The sequence below is a fragment of the Anabrus simplex genome, chromosome 3 (assembly GCF_040414725.1).
Source record: "Anabrus simplex isolate iqAnaSimp1 chromosome 3, ASM4041472v1, whole genome shotgun sequence".
Lineage (NCBI taxonomy): Eukaryota > Metazoa > Arthropoda > Insecta > Orthoptera > Tettigoniidae > Anabrus > Anabrus simplex.
The window spans coordinates 26,272,858-26,295,682 of record NC_090267.1 but is presented as its reverse complement, the minus strand read 5'-3'; the positions used below and the strand labels follow the sequence as shown (position 1 = coordinate 26,295,682).

Below are 22,825 nucleotides of genomic sequence, written 5' to 3'. Positions count from 1 at the left end.
GGCTTTTCTTTCATATAAAGTGATTAATTTTGGCCTTCCTCCTTGTCGTTTCGCCTCGTACCTTGTCCGGGCGAAATGTATAGCTTCTACCATTATTTTCGTATGACCTTGGAAATTGCCCTTGGTAGAAATTGTAATGAATTGTGGTAAAGTTAAAAGGCAACCGGCCTAAAGGTCATGGAACTACTGATTGTTTACTAAGTATGGTATTTGTTTTTCTCTTTAACGCGTGATCGATCACATTTAAATCAATATTTTACTTATCTTGTTTGAGGTATGGAGGTCACTGTTGTTTTTCCTTGTTGATATTTACGGATTAGTTCCTTTATTATTGGTTAAATGAAGTCTACATTTTCTTATTTAAAGCTGCCTTGTTGGCTATTTATTAACTAAACATATTAAGTTCTTGCAAGTTAATCCAATTACTGTTAAACGAGTATTTACATTCTTTAACACCTGGTTCAAGTTATTATCTGATTTTGATCTTCTCCTTTAATGATGAACCTAGGTTTCCTCCAGATATTATCTTTTTGAATTGTTACCTCTCATTTTAATTCCTATTAAAGTTTTCTTCCATATCACTTAAAAGTTGGTTTTCATTTACCACATTTGGTGCAGCGCTGCAACTATTTCTTGTTTGGGTGTCCACGGGCCTTAAGCCGCTTTTCCTCTACGTTTTGGGTAAGTGTCTCTATTTTTCCTTTTGGGTAATTTTAGTATCATGTTGTTGGCTTCTGTTGTTTTTATCCTTGATTTTTGATGTACGGTGACTTGTTTTACTTTTGCCCCTTGTTCTCTCTTGTGTTTGCTTTATCTACCCATTGGGGGCGGACACAATAGCAACCTTCACACCAGGCTGTGCCTCTCTCTCTCTCTCTCTCTCTCTCTCTCCCCCCCTCTCTCTCCTTCTCTCTCTTTCTTTTTTACCTCTGCTGGTGGGTAAGGTTATTAACCTCATCACCGCTAGGATGTAACTGGGGTCCTAGAGGGTGATGCCGGTAAGAGCCTGAAAGGAAAATTGGACAAGGAACTTCAGAGAAGAATAAGACTTGCCAGGGGCAAATTCTGAGGGCTAAAATTCATTCTCCTGGACAAATATATGAACACTCAGAAAAGGTTTGAAATTTTAGAAAGCTCCGTTATTCCAATTCTTCTATATGACAACCAGACTCGGACTCTCACACAGAGAGAGATCAAGATGATACACTTGTGTCAACAGAAAATGGAGAGAAGAATTTTGGAACTTTACATTATTGATGAAGTGTGGAAGCGAGGTCTCTTAAATGAATTTAAGGTGGACACGTGGCCAGGGTGCATGAAGATAGATGGGCTTACACTGCAACAATATGGGATCACAGGATAAGAAAAATAAACAAGACGTCCATTATAGAGATGGTCCCAAAAATACAGGGAAGTAGCTGGTGTTCCGTAGTCAAGGACAGCAAGAGACAGAATGAAGTGGAAAGAATCATTCTTAGTTTTAAAGTAATTGAAATAGGGACCATTTATATTGGTAACATAAAATTAGTCAGAAATTTCTTAGGGTTGAAATTGTTGTAATAAGGATAAAGGAAAATTAGTGATTACTGACCTATGAGCTGCTGTCGCGCCCAGTGTTTTGGCACATAAATCAAAGGACGAGCTCAGCTCGCAATGACACAGTGCCTCGCCGATATTCGTATATTAGATTCCCTTTTCAACATAAGTTCTCACAATACACACTGTAAGAAACTAGTACTGTCGGTAAACAATGCTGTCTATATTTTTGTGTGACACGGGATTCTTTAACAAACGTTTATTTTAATCTGTATTCAGTATCCATTATGCAGTAGAACTGGCATTGCGATAACGACAAGATTTGAATGTTCTTGTAGACATTCTTTTAGATGGTGATTATGGCAATAATTACCTTTTGGAAAATGAATCAGAATTCTAGGATAGTGAGAGCAACAATGAAAGTTAATCGAATGCGAAGAGCACTGAAGAAAGTAAGAGTGAAAATGCCGTGCAAGGTCCTTCCAAACGCGTGTAGCTGGTGACACAAAACAACCATAGAAACTGGAAATTGGAGAACAAAACATTAATCCTGACATATATCCGTTTCCTGGACACAGCAGTGTTTCAGAAATACTTACCGTGGGTGTTATTCTATCGTCCCCACCCACAGGGGGTACAAGGTAGAGAAATGTTTACACTTTACGTTATTAATCATTTCACATGTCAGACTAATATATATATAAAGGAATTATAAAATCCGTGTTGTTGACAACAATATTCACTTTAATATTTACAATTTACCCACAACCCCATTAGACATCCGAATGCGCTAATGGATGACAACATATTTGTAACAAGCACCAATGCCTAATGGATGTAATATTGTGATCTATCAGCTGATGATGACTGTATACAGTCGAAACCGGTACTGATGTAAGTCTGCTTTAAAATAAATAGTATTGATGGGTGGAATTTCTTTCTTGTCCACATATGTGTATCCAATCAATACGGAAATGAAACTTATAAATAACAATGCACAGAAGCTGGCGTAGAACAACAGCATTACTGACCAAGGGACTGCTTCTATAGCACAATAGTGAATCGATGATACTTGGAAGCGAAAGGGGTCCAAAATCCAAGTCAGCGGTCCCTCACAATGGTAGTTATCGCTAGGAGAATAGAACCATGGTATTTGTCATGTTGCGGTACTAATCAAGATTAACGTAGACTCGCGGTATTCCAAACATTATGGTACTACTCACAGGTAATGAAATTCGCACATGTATTACAGACCTACGCTGTTTCACACATTGTGGCGCCATTTACAGGCAACGCAAACCTATGGTGCTCATCACATAAGGGTACTAACCACAGGGACTCATACTATCCTGTGGTGTTCCTTATATAGTGGGTACTAATAATAGGCAAGCCAGAACCGTGGGTTCCCTCACCCCATGGTGTCGCTCATATAGTGTTACTAATCACAGGTACTCTAAAAGCCGTCACGCTCTCGTTTGCTACTAATCACAAACATTTTTGGTAACCAACATAGTCTTACTACACCCAAGTAAAAGCGACCCATGGTGTTCCCCGCGTGGTGGTACTAATCACAAGTAGTTTCATGGTTCTAATTTGATCATCCCTTAGTCGCCCCTTTTAGTCACCTCTTACGACAGGCAGGAAATACCGTGGGTGAATTCTTTGTCTGCATCCCCCACCCACAGCGAGTCGTGTGTTTAGCCCACGAGAGGTATTTTATTTCCCTCAACTCCACCGGCAAGCCAGTTAGGACCCCCCTATCCGCCACCTGGGACGTGCCACGAGGGAGTATCACCTCTCCCCATGCTACGCCAGCGTAGTAGGTTCGTGGAGTACCCGGAGAAAAACCTGCCCCACCTCCGCTTTGTCCAGCACAAATCTCACATGGAGTGACCGGGATTTGAACCACGAAATCCAGTGGTGAGAGGCCGGCGCGCTGCTGCCTGAGCCACGGAGGTTTATACCAGTCATTAATGAACTTCAAAACCACCTCCTCTAAATTAAATTTGATACCTCAAAGTGTTAGCGATGTAGTGAAGGAAAATGTGCGCAGTATTCTTAAAAAAAAACACAGGATATAATAAAATGCATGAGACTGAAGAAATCTTAGCAAGGGGAACGTTCCGAGCTACCTTGTGAATTACCACTAAAAGCAGATCAAATTGCAGCTTTTTTATACACACCCCTAAATTCCTGTGAGATGGAGAGAAGTTTTTCCCGCTATAAGGATGTATTAAGAAGCAACAGAAGAATGCTAACTATGGAAAACTTAACATTTGGTGGTCGTAAACTGTAACGGGAGCCTCCGTGGCTCAGACGGCAGCACGTTGGCCACTCACCGCTGGATACCGTGGTTCAAATCCTGGTCACCCCATGTGAGATTTGTGCTGGACAAACCAGAGGCGGGACAGGTTTTTCTCTGGGTACTCCAGTTTTCCCTGTCATCTTTCATTCCAGCGACATTCTCCATTATCATTTCATAGCATCTATCAGTCATTAATAAATCACTTTGGCAGTAGCGACCCCATTGTACTAACAGCCTATATATGGTTCATTCATTACATCCCTGACCCAGTCAATGACTGGAAAACAGGTTGTAGGTTATCATTTTCAAACTGTAACGGAAAAGAAGTTGAGAATGTGGAGAATTAAAAATGTGAGTGCCATTATTTATTGGGATTTTCATTTTTAAGAAAAATATATCCAAACGCTTCAATATTAAAGAAATTTTTACAAGTTAAATAATTCATATGGTTTCCACAATATGTTTATTTACAGAGAGATTTAATAAAACTTTTTTTTTTTTCAATTTTACTTTACGTCGCACTGACACAAATAGGTCTTGAGAAATGGGATAGGAAAGAGCTAGGAGTGGGAAGGAAGCAACCAACCGTGGTCTTAATTAAAGTACAGCCCGGTGTGAAAATGGAAAACCATCTTCAGAGTTGCCGACAGTGGGATTCAGTTCTGTGATCCTAACCGCACGGCGGACTTGCTCTGTCAATTTTTATGTCAATATGATGTCTTAGTACTTTTAATCTAGGCATATTAATGTGCTTATTATAAGAAGTTTTCAGTGCATAAATAGTTTTAAAGGGATTATTGGAACATCAAATTTCTGTCAGCATTAAAAGTATGCCAAAATAAAAGAAAGAAGTAAGACAATCTTCTTTTGTGTGTAAAAGATCTCTGGAGCATTATCATTAAGTCTAATATAAAATCAAATAACTTACATCATCTTGTTTAACTACTTGTAAAATTTCATATTTGCTTCTAGCTTCAACCACTGGTGCAGGATGGACCACAGTCATCAGATACTCAAAAATGTTGCACATATCACCTCCACAAAACCTAGAATCACATCCAAATAATATTATTTATATATCACGCACAATCAAAAAGAAAAGTTCACAATGCTGTTATAAAAATATTTAAATACAAAACATTAAATGAAGCACAAGTTTACAATATTGAGCTGATCCAAGTTCTCCAATATGTATTGTAACATGATGCACCAAAAGGGTAAGAAATAACCACATAACTGATAGCATTTGAATTCCATGTCTAAGATTTATGTACTACAAGTGCTTACTAACCTACAAGTTCCACAGTTTATGTTCTCTCTACTCTCACTATCTCAGTCACACTGGTTTTACAGTTATGCACAATCACTTACAAATTAACACAATCACACAGTTTCCAGTTATGCACTGCACAGTTCCCAATACTATACATCGTATACTGTCGACCACGTAACACAAGTTACCGTCATTCACTCGTCGGTTGAACACTTCAACAGTCTTCACAGACTCAATGCTGACACAACACCTGACCCCACAGAAAACAGACTCAGCTTCACGACAAAATGGAAACTCACTTCACAACTGGAACAGTCCACCAATCCAATTCTACTCCATATTGCACTCAACAATCACACTTTACTGAAACGTTTGAGCTTGTCCAGTCCGCCTTAAATAACGAAGGCAGCTCCTCAAGATACTTCCAAAAAAAGGAAGTCACCGAGTTCTCTTGATTCAGAATGATCCAGATTAATCTTCCAGATCTTTTTAGATCTCCAAGGAGATGACAAAGTGATGTCAGAGGCTGGCCTTGCGCTCTCGACTTGTTTTCCTGATGAGCTGGCTGCATGGGAGTCAACTTCTAAGTAAAAATGGGGCAGAGCCGACCCATCATGCCCCTCCCCGAAGTCTTGCACATAATTGCGGACAGTCACATACGGCCCACAATATGGCGCCAGATGGGTAACCATCATTATTCCTTGGGGAGGCCTCCGGACACTGTAGGCGATATCGTTGATCCTGGTGATAACAGTTTAAGGGCCTTCCCATGGCTACTGCAGCTTCTGTGATTTCTCTTTCACCTGTTCAGGATGGTTCAGGCAAACCCAGTCACATTCCTGGATACCCACACAGCTCGCAAGCAGGTCGTAGCAGGCTTTCATACCGTTCTGGCTACCCTCAGATGTGGTCAGACATAGCTGTGGATGTCATTTACCTGGTCCACCAACTCCTATGTGAAGTCCATTGCTGGCTGTTCCTGATCTGTACCGATCCAAATATCAGTTTGCATGGCAGGTGTCATACGCATCGTCTTGTAGGCAAATGCTCGGTAGGCCATGAGGAAGCATGGGACCAGGGGTAGAAGAAAATAGAAATAATTCAGTAGCCAGCCCCTTTTTATCAGGAGCCAGCACATTTCTCGCAAATATAGATTATGAACACCACAGGTTAGACTAGGATAAAGCTACGTATTATTTTTGAAGTGTGACCTTAGTGGTAAAATCTCATTTTATATAAGAATGGAAATTTATATTTTAAGAGATACTAACCCAAATAATCACCAGTCACCTTCAAGGTCAGCGTCTTTTAAAATTACACTACATGTGCCTGTTTGATTTCCCACCAGTAACATTCAACTTGTTTAACAATGCAAACAAACCTTCAAAATCAGTGAAGGGTCTTTTTTTTTTTTTTTTTTTCTGCAGTATGATAAGATGCCATGAACAATGCATTCATATGCTGTAACATATCAGCATTCATTTTCTTGACGCACCTCGCTAAAAGTGCATATTCGGGATTTTTCATGAAACTTTCAGCCTCCTGCCGGCCCCGCTGTGTAGTGGTAGGGTGCCTGCCTCTTACCCGGAGGATTCGGGTTCTATTCCCGGCCAGGTTACGGATTTTGACCTGGATCTGACGGGTGGTTCAAGGTCCACTCAGCCTACATGATTACAATTGAGGAGCTATTGACGGTGAGATGGCGGCCCCGGTCAAGAAAGCTAAGGATAACGGCCAAGAGGATTCGTTGTGCTGACCGCACACACCTCATAATCTGCAGGCCTCCGGGCTGAGCAGCAGTCTCTTGGTAGGCCAAGGCCCTTTGGGGCTGTTACGCCATTTTTTTCAGCCTCCTGACACTTCGAGTGAGGTTAGGATTTTTCGAATGTTTTAAACGTTTCCGGTTTAAGTGGTCCTGAAAATCCGGATACACCTTTAGAATGTTTGTCGGCAATACTACGAAAGTTACTGCATAATTTACACTTCGCAATTCCTTCTTCATAGCACAGCCACGGTAGTCATTCAAGCTACAATTCTCTGCATTGTGTTTCATTCTCATACTTCTCTGAATCAGTAACATTCAGCTTGCTTAACAATGAAACCAAACCTTCAAAATCAGTGTAGGGTCTGTTATTTTTTGCAATATGATAAGATGCCATGAAGAAAGCATTCATATGCTGTGATATATTAGCATTCATTTTCTTTACGCACTTCGCTCAAAGTGCTGAAATTATTACCGTTTGCCTGAAAATTGAAATTTCGGCTTTTTTTTTATGTTTGACCTATTATTGTCTTGAACACCATAAATTTCACGCTGGTCATGGTCGTCCTGAACTCTACAGTCGGCACTTCCATCACGTGTTTTCTCACATTCACTCCCTTCTGTATCACTATGTGTTACATTTACGGGCCCTACTTACGTAGAAATCTGAAAGAGTACACTGTTTGTTACTCGCATCAGTCAATTTGTGCGGTTTTGTTCGTTTCAGTTTGCCGATTTTCTCAAGTATAGCATAGAAACGTGAAATACACCAGCGTTAAATGGCTTCAGAGCTCGCGGGCTTCGATGTCTGATGCTACGTTGCCAATTTTCCATAAACGCACAGGAATAAAAACTACCGTATTTATAAAGTGCAAACCGTTCAATACCAAGATGCTGTAATTAAATTAAAAGTATAAATATTGTTCGATGAAAATACAAGAATTGATAAACACATCATTCCATATGTTCTAAATGCAAAGAATGAATTACACGGGAATTTACAGTATCAGCACCGATCAGCACTGCTTTGGCGGCAGCCAGCAATAGCTGAGGAACGGCTAGTGACGGGAAGGATGGCGGTAATGAAGTGTTTGTGGAATTATTTAACGTAGTAGGTCTCTGCATTTCTCCACAACTCTGGTCTGATCTTTGTACTCGGCTACCGATAGCTGATCATCTGTAATAGAACTCGATGTGTTACGATATGTCCATATGAAAGGATACTTGTTTGACGGGTTACGATATCTCCCATGACCGCTAGGCAGCTCCCGCGCAGAACTGAAACATCCAGTTCCAAGGTACGAAGAGCAATTACAGAATTCAAAACGCCGCCAAACACACAGAAAATGTTTATTGCACATATTTGAATATATGAGCTACAGAAAAAACGTGAAACACCACACGACTTGTTACTTTGTAAAGTGATGGGAAAGTACATGTAAGGGAACTCCGCATTTCAAAAAATAAATTTTCAAACCCGAATATGAAAATTCAGGCGCCAGGTAAAACTTTTCAGGCGCCATGGCGACTGGGCGCCCGGTATTTTTCGACCCCTGCATGGGACCCTCTCATCCCAGTACCTCTGCAGTGCTGCAACAACCTTCCTGAGGTGCTCCTTGGATCTTTCTGAAATGTTCCACCATGCCGTCCGACCGAGGGTGGAGAGGCATTATATGGGTGTTCCGAACACCTATAGATGTTGCAGAATATCCTGCATTAGCCTCGACTCAAAGTTCCTGCCCTGGTCGCTGTGCAGTTCCCTCAGTACACCAAAACGGTAAAAGAAATCCTACAGTATTAATCAAATAAATCCAATCAACCAACCCACCCACCAACCAACAAATAAATAAATAATCATCATCATTCATATTACTCATTACTGAGTTTAATGTAAAAAACTTCATTTTTAGTCCGTACTGAATCCAGATTTACATTAAGGGGTGAGGGTAATTGTTTCCACCTATTCAATACTATAACAGTGTGACGTCATTAATTCATCACATATTTATTAGATTTCAAAATAGGGACCGGATTCGGCATTTGTATTTGCCATCGTCAGCCAAAGGAAAATTGTTACAATGCTTTATACAAATCTATATTAACATAATTTTAAAATATATGTATATACAAATTGAACCATACTCTTAAACTATTTTATATATTAGGTGTACACCATGAAACTTTTTGTTGAAATTACTAGCATATTTCTTATGTGATATACTATAATTTGTTAACACTGTACAATCTTTTGGATATAAATAGTTAAAACGTTGTCAAGTCCTTGCACTTGTTGCAAATTGCTGATTAAGCATCTAGTTCAGTTAAAATCAATCTCTTAAAAAGTTGTTGTTTTTTTTTTTTTTTTTGCTAGGGGCTTTACGTCGCACCGACACAGATAGGTCTTATGGCGACGATGGGATAGGAAAGGCCTAGGAGTTGGAAGGAAGCGGCCGTGGCCTTAATTAAGGTACAGCCCCAGCATTTGCCTGGTGTGAAAATGGGAAACCACGGAAAACCATCTTCAGGGCTGCCGATAGTGGGATTCGAACCTACTATCTCCCGGATGCAAGCTCACAGCCGCGCGCCTCTACGCGCACGGCCAACTCGCCCGGTAAAAAGTTTTTTACAGCTGCTTAGACCTTAAGGGCATACAGTTTTTCTTGGCCCATTATACATTCTAGTTAAAATTAAATTAAATTCTAATTAAAATAAATTCGCCTAATGTCATATTTGGAACATTAAACATATTTGTACTTGGTATGGAAATTCTTTGCAATACAAGTCTTTGGTAAAATCTATCTCTTAAAAAATTACACCCGCTTTTGACATTAAGGGTATTCAGTGGTTCTTGGGCAATTGTACAATTTAGTTATTGACATGCATTAAAATAAATTTGGCTGATGTCTTTTGAAACATTAAACATGTTTATGTTTGGTATGGAGGTCCATTATAGTGAAGGTCTTAAGTGAAAAACAGTTCCTCATAAAATGTATGTTAGCGAACTATAAAAAGGGTTCACTCTCTCTGTCTTGGTAGAATGTGAAGTTAAATGACCATCTTTTGTAAATACAATGCCGCTGAATAATATTAATGTGTGTTAATAGTCTATGTTTTGATCGTAGTGTCCTTAATTATGGATAGACTTGATAATAGTAGACTGGTGAACCGGATTTCTTGAAAACATTACGTTCAAAGGATTTGAGATTCTAGAAATATCTCGATCCAAGACGGACCTAAAAGGAGGAATATATTACGTATTTGCGTAACAGAAACTGAAATAAGGAAAACACTTTTGTTTGTAAGTAGAAACTCACCTCAAGCACCAAGTTGTCAAGAGTAAAGCCGGAGAGGAACTGCCTTCCGAAATGACAGACAACAGACCGCGAGCACTAGCGAAGGGGCGGAGCGTGTTATGTAGGGAAAGGGGTGATCGTGGACCTATCATGAACGATATAGGATCTCCGACGCACGATATCGCCCGTTACCTAGCCGGACTACTTCAGCCACATACAGGACACACTGAAACCTACGTGAAGGACTCCTGACATTTCATCCAGCTCCTTAAGGACCAATCACTTGAAAGTACGGACTTATTAGTAACTTTTGACATCACGTCACTTTTCACCAAGGTGCCGCTAACAGAAGTATTTCCGCTATTAGTCCAGAAACTTCCAGAAGACCTGTCAACATTAGCTAAAGAATGCCTTAACGCCACTTATTTCTATTTCAACGGGGATATCTACGAACAGACAGAAGGGGCCGCGATAGGGTCGCCACTCTCTCCAATAATAGCAAACATGTATATGGAACACTTCGAACAGAAAGTCTTAGCCACATCTACCCTGAAACCAAAATATTTTCTCCGTTTTGTGGACGACAAATTCGTAATCTGGCCTCACAGCAGCAATAACCTGCAGCTATTTCTCGACCATCTCAACTATTCACGTAAATATTCAGTTCACCGTGGAAATCAAAGTAGACGGAAAACTACCGTTCCTGGATGTTCTAGTAAAACACAGCACGAATGGGACTCTGAGTCACGCAGTATACAGGAAACCCACTCACACAGACAGGTACCTACATGCCTCGTCTCATCATTACCCATCATAAAAGCAGGCTGTCCTAACATCACTGGTGAACAGGCCCATAGCAATATCAGACGCAGAGCACCTCGAGGAAGAGAAAGAAAACCTCAGGAGAACCCTCAGGAAAAAATGGCTACTCGCTCAATAACATCCGACGAGTCTTTAAAAAATCAGAAGAGAACAAATTAAAGGCCGCCGTAGGAGAAAACAACGGGAAAGAAGAACTGACCCGCCCGAAAACAGAGATACTGCCAAACATTAAAAATACTACAGACAGGATCAGCAAGACACTGGACAAATACAACATAAAAACCATCTATAAACCTCACCATAAGCTAGCCCGTTATCTACCACCAGTAAAAGACACAACATAATTACAGGCTCCTGGAGTATATCACACTGAACGTAGCTGCGGAGCTTGTTATGTCGGTGAAACAAAACATCTGATCTCCACCCGCCTAAAAGAACATATCCATCACACCAAGAACCAAAAAGACATATTTCAGCGGTAGCCAAGCATTCCTACGAAACAAGGTACGGAATATAATTTGACAAGACCAAGATCCTAGCAGCTATTCTTTGGAATCTGGAAAGGAAAATCTGCGAGGCTATCGAAATCAAGGAACATCCGAACAACATAAATTTAGAAGAAGGATATAAAATCAGTAATTCTTGGATGCCTATCATTCATAGTTTCAGACATACAGGCCACAACATAAACACACGGGCCGAAACCCCATTGCATAACAGCGCGGGAAAGCCCCCACTACCTGACTGTGACACATACCTTCCAGAATGCTCACGAGACAGCCAGGGCTTACATCAGCCAGAAAGGCTGGGATATAAAAGGCCAAGGTCAGGGCCACTCTAGTAGTGTAAATTGCTGCCTGGGAGACTGATTACCTTGGATCAAGTAGGGGTATTTCAGTCGCCTTGACAAAGAATACTGCAATGTATTTGAAACATCGGCAAACTGTACGTGATGTACAGACAACTATAACACGGTTCAACCCGGAAATTAAACTAAATAATTCTTCACACCGTGGAAACTTCACTTCTAAGATCTGTGAGGTGCACTTGATTTCCACGATCAACAATTATGAGTTTGGTCTTCTGCAAATTTATTTCTAATCCATAAACGAGACTTGCATCCTTTAGTCTTGCAAGTAAATCTGCAAGCTCACCTTCACTACTGGCAATGAGTGTGGTGTCGTCAGCAAAACACAGGTTGTTGATTTTTCATCCAGCAATTGAGTTACCACCAACCAACCATCAAAGTACTCTCCTCATGATGTGCTCGGCATAGATATTGTATAGCTGGAGAGACAATACACAGCCTTGTCTTATGCCTTAGGATACACTGAAAAAGTCTGAGGTATCACCATCCACCCTTAAGGTCGCCAAGTTACTGTCATAAAGGCCTTTCAGCAATGATGTGAGATGTGCTGGAACATGAAATTCATCTAATACTTTGCATAGTTTGTCCCATTCAACACAGTCAAAAGCGTTTTTGTAATCCACAAAGCAGATAAAAGCAGGAACACAAAACTCACGACATTTTTCAATTATCTGCCTAGTGTTCAGAATTTGCTCTCATGTAACTTTACCTTCCACAAAAACTGCTTGTTCCAGGGATATCTGGGGTTGTAAGAAAGGCTTCAAGCGTTGAATCAGTATGTGTAGTAGGACCACAGTCTAATATATACAGTCGCGAAGCTCTAATAAGAGGAAGGTTCATCCACTTGACAGCTGGAGCAACACTAGCACCTCAAGCGGCGAGGTAGAGGCAATTTGCTAGCAGACAACAGGGAACGAATTACCACTACAGTCTAAAACTGTCATAACTTCTGAACCATTCATGCAAATAATGTCCTGACGAGGTTATTGTAATCCTTATGAAATAGTGGGGGAGGTCAAACAATTTATTTCGATGAGGAGTTCAAGGATAATATCGAAATATTTAATCTTAATGAGTCATGGTTTTTTTACCGCGGACTATAACATAAAATAGTGTCTTGAGGGCAACCGGTTCGAAATACGTATATAACATCACAGACTTTTTTTGTAGAGGTTTTTATGCTCTACAATTCATACGCTTACACTTGGGGTCTATCGTTGATGGTTCAGGCAGTGTAAGCCAAGAAAGCAAGTGACCGACTGACATCGAACATGCCAAGTTGGGCTAAGAAGGCCAGCATTCTACCATGATCGGTCACTTGCTTTCTTGGCTTACGCAGCCTGAACCGTCAACAATAGACCCCATGTGTAAGCGTACGAATTGTAGAGGATAAAACCTCTACAAAAAAGTCTGCAATGTTAGATACGTATTTCGAACCGGCTGCCCTCTGGACGCGATTTTATGTTATATTCTGCGGAAAAAAAAAAAACCATAACTCCTTAAGATTAAATAAATATTTCGATATTATCCTCAAACTCCTCATCGAAATAAATTGTTTGACCTCCCCCACTATTTCATAAGGATTACAATAAACTTGTCAGGACATTATTTGCATGAATGGATCACAAGTTATAACCGTTTTAGACTGTAGTGGTAATTCGTTCCCTGTTGTCTGCTAGCAAGTTGCCTCTACCTCGCCGCTTGGAGCGCTGTAGTCGCCTCGGATGAAAAATATCATCAGTGCTTCGTGACTGTACATATTAGACTGTGGTAGGACTTTGCTTGCATGGGATACAAGTGCTATGCTTCAGTAGTTAGAGCAATCCCTAGCGGACCCTTTCTTGTGCAGGGGAATTAAGAAGAAAGAACTTATCCAGTCTTTCGGCTACTCCCCTGTTCTCCAAACCTCGTTGCACGAGTGCAATATGTGGATGCCTTCCTCTCCCATCTCTTTAAGCATTTCTCCTGAAGCACCATCAATACCTGGGGATTTGGTATTCTTCAAATGTTTAATTGCATTCTCTATTTCACTGAACAAAATATCAGGTTCCGATTGAGGTTGTTTCATTATTTAATACGTTATTTTCTTCATAATATAGTTTACTGCAGTACTGCTTCCACCTTTCTACAGCTTCCTTTTTATCTCCAATGAAGTTGCCATTTTCATCATTTATTACCCATGTGTATAGTTTAAACTTTTGGGTAATGCTGTGCAGTTTTTTTATATAGGTCATATATCTGGTTCTGATGTTGTTCTATTTTCTCGCATACACTGTTGAGAACGTGTGTCCTGTTAGATCTGCAATTACACTGCATTTCAAGGCAAAGTGTCTTGTATTTATCATTGTCCTTCATGGTATGTATACCACGTTTCTTCAAATTACTTCTCTCTTCAATTAGCAATAATGTGGTGTGTGAAAGCCACGGGTGTTTCGCATTTGAAGTTCTAGTATCTGGTTTAGGAATAGATGAGGAAATGATCTCTCATTTTATCCCATGTTTGCAAGACTGATTCATTCTCATCTTTATTAAATTCATGTAGCTTTGGTCTTATGTTGTCTCCAAATTCTTGGAGGGTTTTCTGATCAGTAATAAATAAATAATTAAATAAATAATTAAATAAATAAATAAATAAATAAATAATTAAATGGGTGGATGGGTTCAGTAAAAAAGTAGACTGTTGACAGAACAGGTTCTAGAAATTTTGAAACATATTAGGCAAATTTTAACATGTTAAAATTACAAACTTATTAGAAGCAAAAATCATTTATTTCCATAGATAAGGAATTTATCATAATTTCAAAGTGTGTTAGCCATGTTTATGATGTCACACATCACATGGTTAAAATAGCAACTTATGGAATAGACATGATATGGGAAAAACTCCCAATGATTGATCTCATGAGGATAGAAAAAGTCAAAGCAAGCTGCTTAAAATGAGTAATGGGAATAGGAAAAACTCTCCCTTAAGGATAGAAAGAGAATAGACCATGGTGCCAGAAGCAAAGATCAGTGTTAACCAGGCTAGCATTACATCCAACGCAAGATTTGTACAAATAATAAATACCACAAACCAATCAAAGAATGCATTTGCTCCTCAAGTGAACAGAGTTGCACCAGCAGAAGGCATGAAATGCCTTTGGTAGGGGCAACTCCATCGTAATAATAACCTAAATATGAATATGGTACTTGTAAACCTGTGTGACTCATTGGCTGAATGGTCAGCTTTAAGGGCTTCGGTTCAGAGCGCCCCGGGTTCAATTCCCAGCCGGGTCGGAAATTTTAATTGAGTCGATTAATTCTTCTGGCGTGGGGACTGGGTCTTTGTGTTTGTCCAACACTTTCCTCTCCACATTCAGACAACGCACTACACCACCAACCACCACAGAAACATGCAATAGTGATTACATCCCTCCATATAGAGTTGGAGTCAGGAAGGGCATCCGGACATAAAACAGGGCCAAATCCACATGTGCGACACAGTCACATCTGTGACCCCACAGATGTGGGAAAAGCGGTAAAAGAAGAAGATACTTGTAAACTTGCTTCAGAAAAGATTAGGGCGTACCCTGCAAGCGACGCACAGTTCCTTGGGTGCTGGGGGAACTGTGAAAACTGGGCGACTAGTAGCCAACATCATGAACGAGGGCATAATAAACCTTATGACCCAGACAGGAAGGGGAATGGAAAGAAGAGAATGAGGAAAGGATATACACTATACTGGAGTGATGGCCGAGAGGCAATAAATGGAGTGGGCTTGACAATTTTGGAACAGCTACAAGAGTGTGTGTATATGGTAGAATACATCAGCATCATCATTTCTTTGCTCTTTGTCTCTTCCCAGGAACACTGTGGTCAAAATATGCTCGAGGAGTCCTGTGGGGATCTATCCTTTTTATGTGACCATGCTATTTCAATCTCTTCACTTCTAGAGTCTCCAGCAAGTTTATTTCCAATCCAAGCTGCTGTTGGATATCCACATTCCTCATTTTATCCATTTTTGTGTTATGTAGACAAGAACAAATGAACTTCATTTCTGTTGAAGAAGACTTTGTTGATCCAGTAAGTGTCGCTACTTCCACACCATATGTCAATATAGGTACCAGATATATTGTGTACAAGCTAATCTTGGAAACTAACGGAAATGTTTTGTCCCAAAGTATTTGACATATAGCATGAGAGAATGTGGAAGTTTCTAAATTCTGTTGTTAATCTTCTGATGCATGGTATTGTCTGAAGACAGAATACCACTTAAGTACTGGAAGTTGTCTACAATATCCATTTCCTCACCTCCAATTCTTAGATAAACAGTTGGAGAGTTTCTACTCGTCACCAAGCCAATTATCTTGGATTTGACGGTTTTAAAATCTAAGGTTGTAAAAGCTTCATGCCAAAGATCTAGTCCAGCTTGTACTTTAGCTTCTGTCTCACCCCATATCAATACATCAACAAAAACCAGGGTAGTTGATGGATACTTTCTTTCAACTGCTTTTAAAACTTCATCAATAATAATAATAATAATAATAATAATAATAATAATAATAATAATAATAATAATAATAATTGTACCAGGGCGGTACACCTCCACGCCGCTAATTCAAAAGGTGCGCCAGTTGAAACTCCTCTGCTGGAGGAAACCTGAACTTTATTGACGGTATTAATTTTCTACTTTCTCAGAAGATGTCACTACCTGTAAATTTTGGAGTTTTAGAACTGTGTCATTTTTGATGTGTTTTTGTTTTGCTTGAAGTAAGAAGTGTGAACTTTCTCTTCTAGAGGACACTACTGAAGAACTACAATAGTGCACCCTAGTGCGAAGAAAAAGAACTGTTCTTTGGAGAAATTTTTATTTCAAAAGTTTGTTTCTTGTTAAATTTCCTTCTGTTATGGTTTAAGTTGGCTGTATACCCCTCTCTTTCTCCTTGTTTTGTATTCAACCAATCCCGAATTTCTTAACTTAATTTTCCACCAATAATGTGTTTCTTCTTCATCTTGTGTAGGGGTTTCTCTTTATTCTCCAATAAAGTGATTGTGGGCGGGTGTTCTCATTCCCCTAACGCCTAGAACCTTCCGCGAGAGTATATAAACTGCTGATTTTAGGGTCTCTGCGCCACTTCTGTTCCATCTTTCAGTGTGTAAAGTACATAGCAGGGGGCGGGAAGCGCCTCTTTCTTCGGCAGCGGTCAACAACAAGGTAATGGCCAATTAATAACTTCTTTCTTTGCTAGCTCAGCAGTTTAACTCTCGGGGCGGGTCCGAAGTTTTTCCGTTATGTAACCTTCCTTAAAAATGTAAAGAATCTGGTATCTATTTTACCTTTTAAACTACATATTGGGATAGAGAGTGCTTAACCCTCTCGATCTCCCACTCATATTGTTTTGAGGTGAACTTTTTTCTCAACCTATTCTTCCTTAACATTATGTAAATTTGTTTCTTTTCTAAAGTCACCTCCGTAGTATGGGATTAGCCCTTGCATCAGTGGCCTAAGAGCCAAATTAGGTTTTACAAACAAAGTGTATTAGGAGTGCCGATCGCCTCCTCTCAAATTGTTATTTTGGAGGTCATGTAATCAACCTTCTTTTCATTTAATAGACCTCAGTAGGTTGGGTATTTTACCCCTGTGTCTATGTCCAGTGAGGACAACTCGAAGGTGGAGTTTGGTGTGGCCTTTGAGAGGCTTAAAGTTGAGAGAGAGTGGCTCTTTTTGAAAATTGAGTGTTGTATGCCTCGTGGAGGCTTTTCAGTGTAATTTGGAGCAAGGGCTCCTAGGCATGAATGGGGTTTTCTGCCCCTCTGTTGAAACTTGTGTTTGGGGTAAAACTGAGCTGATTGCCCAAGCATTGTGAAGTCAGGGCGCGAAGCCCAAATACTGTAAATATTGTAACTACCCTTTTGACTTGCTACTTTGTACCTGCCATGCTTGTTATTTCCTTATTTTGAAAAGAAAATATAACCTTGTTAAATTTTAAATTAATTTTACTTTCGTAGCTTGAGACCCGTTCACACCCGCACCTTCTTTCACCTCTACCTACCACGGAAAGCTCCGTAACAATAATAATAATAATAATAATAATAATAATAATAATAATAGTAATAATAATAATAATAATAATAATAATACTGAGCTCGATAGCTGCAGTCGCTTAAGTGCGGCCAGTATCCAGTATTCGGGAGATAGTAGGTTCGAACCCCACTGTCGGCAGCCCTGAAGATGGTTTTCCGTGGTTTCCCATTTTTACACCAGGCAAATGCTGGGGCTGTACCTTAATTAAGGCCACGGCCGCTTCCTTCCCACTCCTAGCCCTTTCCTATCCCATCATCGCCATAAGACCTATCTGTGTCAGTGCGACGTAAAACAACTAGCAGAATAATAATAATAATAATAATAATAATAATAATAACAACAACAATAACAATAATAACAAAATAATAATAATAATAATAATAATAATAATAATAATAATAATGTTATTTGCTCTACGTTCCACTAACTACTTCTACACGGTTTTCGCAGATGCCAAGGTGCCGGAATTTTGTCCCACAGGAGTTCTTTTACGTGCCAATAAATGTACCGACTCGAGGCTGACGTATTTGAGCATCTGAGCCAGGATCGAACCTGCCAAGTTGGGTCAGAAGGCCAACGCCTTAACCATCTGAGCCACTCAGTCCGGCTTTAAAACTTCATCCAATATGATTATGAAAAGGAGTGGTGAAAGACAACTTCCTTGTGGACTCCACTCTTCGTTTCAAACCAATCTGACCTGCCTGGACACAACTCTTGATTTTATCATATAATAATTGTACTTGTGCTATGATGTGATCTGGCACTTTCTTATGTCTCAAAAACATTCCAATAAATGCCCGTATGATACATTGTCATACGTTCTTTCGATGTCCAGAAAAAGTTATAAGCATTTCTCCCTGGTGGCAGATCTGTAGTTGATATATGAGGTCTAAATACATGTTCTTCCTCAAGTGTAGGTTTGACATTTTATTTTCTAATCCTGCATTTAAGAAAGGACTTATAGATTTTGAGGCCATGTGACAGAGTTACACCTCTGTAGTTGGTACATTTCTTCCTATCACATTTTTCAACATCAGCGACATGATATTATCATTTAGACTTTCACAGCCCATGTAGCTATTCATGATGTATATTTTGGGTTTATGCCGCATAGGCCTAATGAACTATATAAACACTCTCAAAGCGTTTCAAAGGGAACCTTGCCTTTCTTCATCAGGAGAAAACAGAATAAAATGAGAATAATGAAACATGACACATCAAAGGTTGCTAAGAGAAAGCAACAAAGAACTTTAAAAATGGTGCCCTAAGATGTAAAAGGGATGCCATTTTAGCCCCATGCTTGGCACAACGAATGGCAACAGTAAAGCATAATTTTCTGATGGTTCTGATAACAGGGAGCCATGAGTCACTGAGGTTGTAACCTCTATAGTGGTTGAAATTATCTGGGTGTTTATGTATTTTAACCACCTCCCTGATGATTCTGGGGCAATATTGTTTTATACAGGCAAGAACATCCACTCCTCAGAACATATCATGACCAGATGTTATGGCATGATTAGCAACAGCTGATTTATCAGGTTGGTTGAGTCTGATACACCTGTTATGTTCTTTAGTGCGAATAAATATTGTTCTCAAAGTCTGCCAATATAAACCTTGCCACAAGTACAAGGAACTCTGAAGATATCAGGTTGTTGAAATTTAGACAAACTGTCCTTAGTTGGTCGCAGGAGTCACCCAATCTTAATTGAAGTTCCATATAAAGTTCGTACACTGTACCTGCAATACGACCCATCATGTTACGTAAGTAAGGTAGGTAAGATGTTCCTTTCACATCTTTTTTTTCGTAACAGACGTCCGATTATGTGTTGGTTTCAGAACCATAGAGATCAAAGCTTCGCTATAACCGTTGCTCTCAAAGGTGGTTCTCAAGGTGTTAATTACCTCTTGTAGACCAGACACTTCACAAATCCTCCTAGCCCTGGTAGTTGTAAGGATACCATGTTTCTGGGTAGGGTGACGATGAGAATCTGCAGAGATATCTATTGGTGTGTATAGCCTTACAATAAATGCTGTCTCCTAAAGATCCATCCTCTTTCTTGGTGACAAATGATCTTTTGCCATCAGATTCCACTTCCATGGTGAAACAAATGGAAAGGTGCTGGTGATTAAGCTGATCCAGGAATTGACCACCGATCTCGATAGCTGCAGTCGCTTAAGTGCGACCAGTATCCAGTATTCGGGAGATAGTAGGTTCGAACCCCACTGTCGGCAGCCCTGAAAATGGTTTTCCGTGGTTTCCCATTTTCACACCAGGCAAATGCTGGGGTTGCACCTTAATTAAGGCTACAGCCGCTTCCCTCCCACTCCTAGTCCTTCCCTGTCCCATCGTCGCCATAAGACCAATCTGTGTCGGTGCGACGTAAAGCAACTAGCAGAAAAAAAAAAAGGAATTGACCAAGAGTGTCTTCACCTTCCGTCCAAACAACAAATGTATCGCCCACATATCGCCACCAGATCTTCGTTTTGCAAGGTGCCGACGACAAAGCTTTCTCTTTGCAGTTCTCTGTGAAGAAATTAGCCACAACAGGAGAGAGAGGAATTCCTATGGCCACACCATCTCTCTGTTCATAATATTCCACATTCCATAGAAAGCAGGAGGAGGTCATGGAGTGACAGAAAAGTCTTGCAATGTCTTCAGTCAAAATACTATTAATGAGGAACATAACACCCTCAATAGGTACTCTTGTATACATAGAGACACTACGTTGAGACTCACTAACATATCACCTGGCTGAAGCGATAAAGCTTTTAACTTCTCAATGAAGTGTGTGGAACCCTTAATATAGGAAAGGAGTGGTTGAAGTAGACTCAATGAAGTGTGTGGAACCCTTAATAGAGGAAAGGAGTGGTTGAAGTATACTACCTAAATATTTAGAAAGGGCCTATGTAGAGGAACCAATCATACTAACAACAGGCCTAAGACGAATACCTTGTGTATTTTAGAAAGCCCTTACAATCTCGGAGGAACAGCACCCCCTGGAAGGAGAGTTTTCGCAGTATCTTCTGGAATAAGATTGCTTGACCAATTTTACGGTCGCATTTGAGTAGAGAGTTGTAGGATCACGACTATTAATCTTGTATATAGAATCTGCTAATAAAGACAAGATCTTGTTCTCATAATCACCTTTATCCATCACGACTGTCGCGTTACCCTTATCAGCGGAGAGAACGATTATATCAGACCTGTCCCTTATATCTTTTAGCACCCGGCTTTTGCCTTGTTTTAAGTTGGACTTAGGTGGCTTAGCGGTCTTGAGAATTCCGGAACATTCTTGTCTAACTTCCTCAGCCTCTTCATGTGTGGAGTAATGTACCAAGGATTCTACAGATGTAATAAGTTCCTCAATTGGAATTCTTTTAGGCGCTACAGCTGAGACCTTTAATAAGAACTGCCTGTTGAGTTTTATTTAGAGGAGTATTGGAACAATTTATGGCAACTTTGCTGGCATCAAGTCTAATGGCATGAGGTTTCTGCATCTGACATAACCTTTCATATTTGGAAATAAGCCTGCCCTTCACCTGATCTAGTAAACTGATGGCAATAAATTACACTTTGGGTATAAAAATGTATGATTTCAACATATAAGATTGCATTGAGGTTGGAGGCTTAAATCTTTGATCTAATTGTGTATGGATATCTTCCCAGATATTGAGTAATTTGCCATTCTGTAAGATCTTTACTGTGTTCATATAGTCTTCATGAAAGTATAGGAGTGATCAAAATCTTCCATGTGTTCACTCATGGCTGAGAATCTATTGTATCTTTTTGCACTGACATGTTCTCGTAGCAGGTATTAATATCCCTACCTGTTTGACTTATATAACTTGTCTGGTGTTGATTGCAATTCATCTACAGACCCCGAATTTAGAAATTCTAGATTGTTTTCATATCAAGTGGAACAACAGTTCTAATGAATTAGATTTTTGAGCTGTCAACATTTTACCTGAAACAAATTTTAAGGAGCAGAAAAAAACTATTATAATATCATTGTCATACATCACCTTAAACTGTTCATTGCCAGACCCATTCAGACTTCATAATACCACATGAGCGACTCCCTCATGTAATGATGCATGCAACTATTTTTTCTTCAAGTATACAATATGATTGAAAATTTTACTCTAATTTTGTAATTTTCAATAAATAAATTCTAAGCCTATGTTATTTCTATGCAGCTGAAGATGACCTAATGAGGCCGAAACATGTACTGTTATGTTAAATCTGATGTTTTTGCAATCTTCAATTGTAATAAATTGAATGTATTGACTAGGTGGAACAATTATACTAGTCTTTTCAACTTATATAAAATAACCTACAGTACCGTATAAAATCCCATTATATTGTTTCAACTGGTAAGAGTTTCCGTGCAATATTTTTAATTCCCCACTGAGAATCTGGTTTTATATTCCTTGTGTTTGTGAAAACTGAGTCAATGGCACTAGAACCATTATAACTACCGGTAGAGTAAATCATCATTCACATGCCATTGATTAAGGCGAGACCTTCACGTTGTAGGTAAATCCAAAACCATCTTTGTCATTTTTTATATGGTTTGTCTACCCTGCAGTTAAGGATCACTTTATCAGTGGCTGTTTTGTTTAGCCGTCACCTTATCTCATCTATTTTTAGACTATGACTGCAGTAAAATCTGGTTGAAAATATACACTGACAATCGTACACAATTTGGTCTTAACCAGTAATGTATTTTGTGACTTATGAAGTACAGTAGTCTCTCACTCAACCGACCTTCGCTTATCCGACATTCCGTGTTATCCGACACTGGTAGGCTTAATTTGAACTTTAGGTGGAGGCAATTCTGGGACACCCGGTGTGGAGGGTGCGAGCGTGGGACAAGCACTGGCAGTCATGTGGTAGGACCG

At 39.7% G+C, this 22,825-nt stretch overlaps 1 protein-coding gene across 1 annotated transcript in view; it reads right to left on the bottom strand.

The window, feature by feature from the left end:
* Window positions 1-22,825, bottom strand: part of LOC136866967 (interaptin) — a 258,677-nt gene that overhangs the window by 214,015 nt on the left and 21,837 nt on the right. The window contains exon 2 of the mRNA XM_067144057.2: window positions 4,770-4,887. Within this exon, the coding sequence (XP_067000158.2) occupies window positions 4,770-4,887 (118 nt within the window). The remainder of the gene's footprint in view (window positions 1-4,769; window positions 4,888-22,825) is intronic.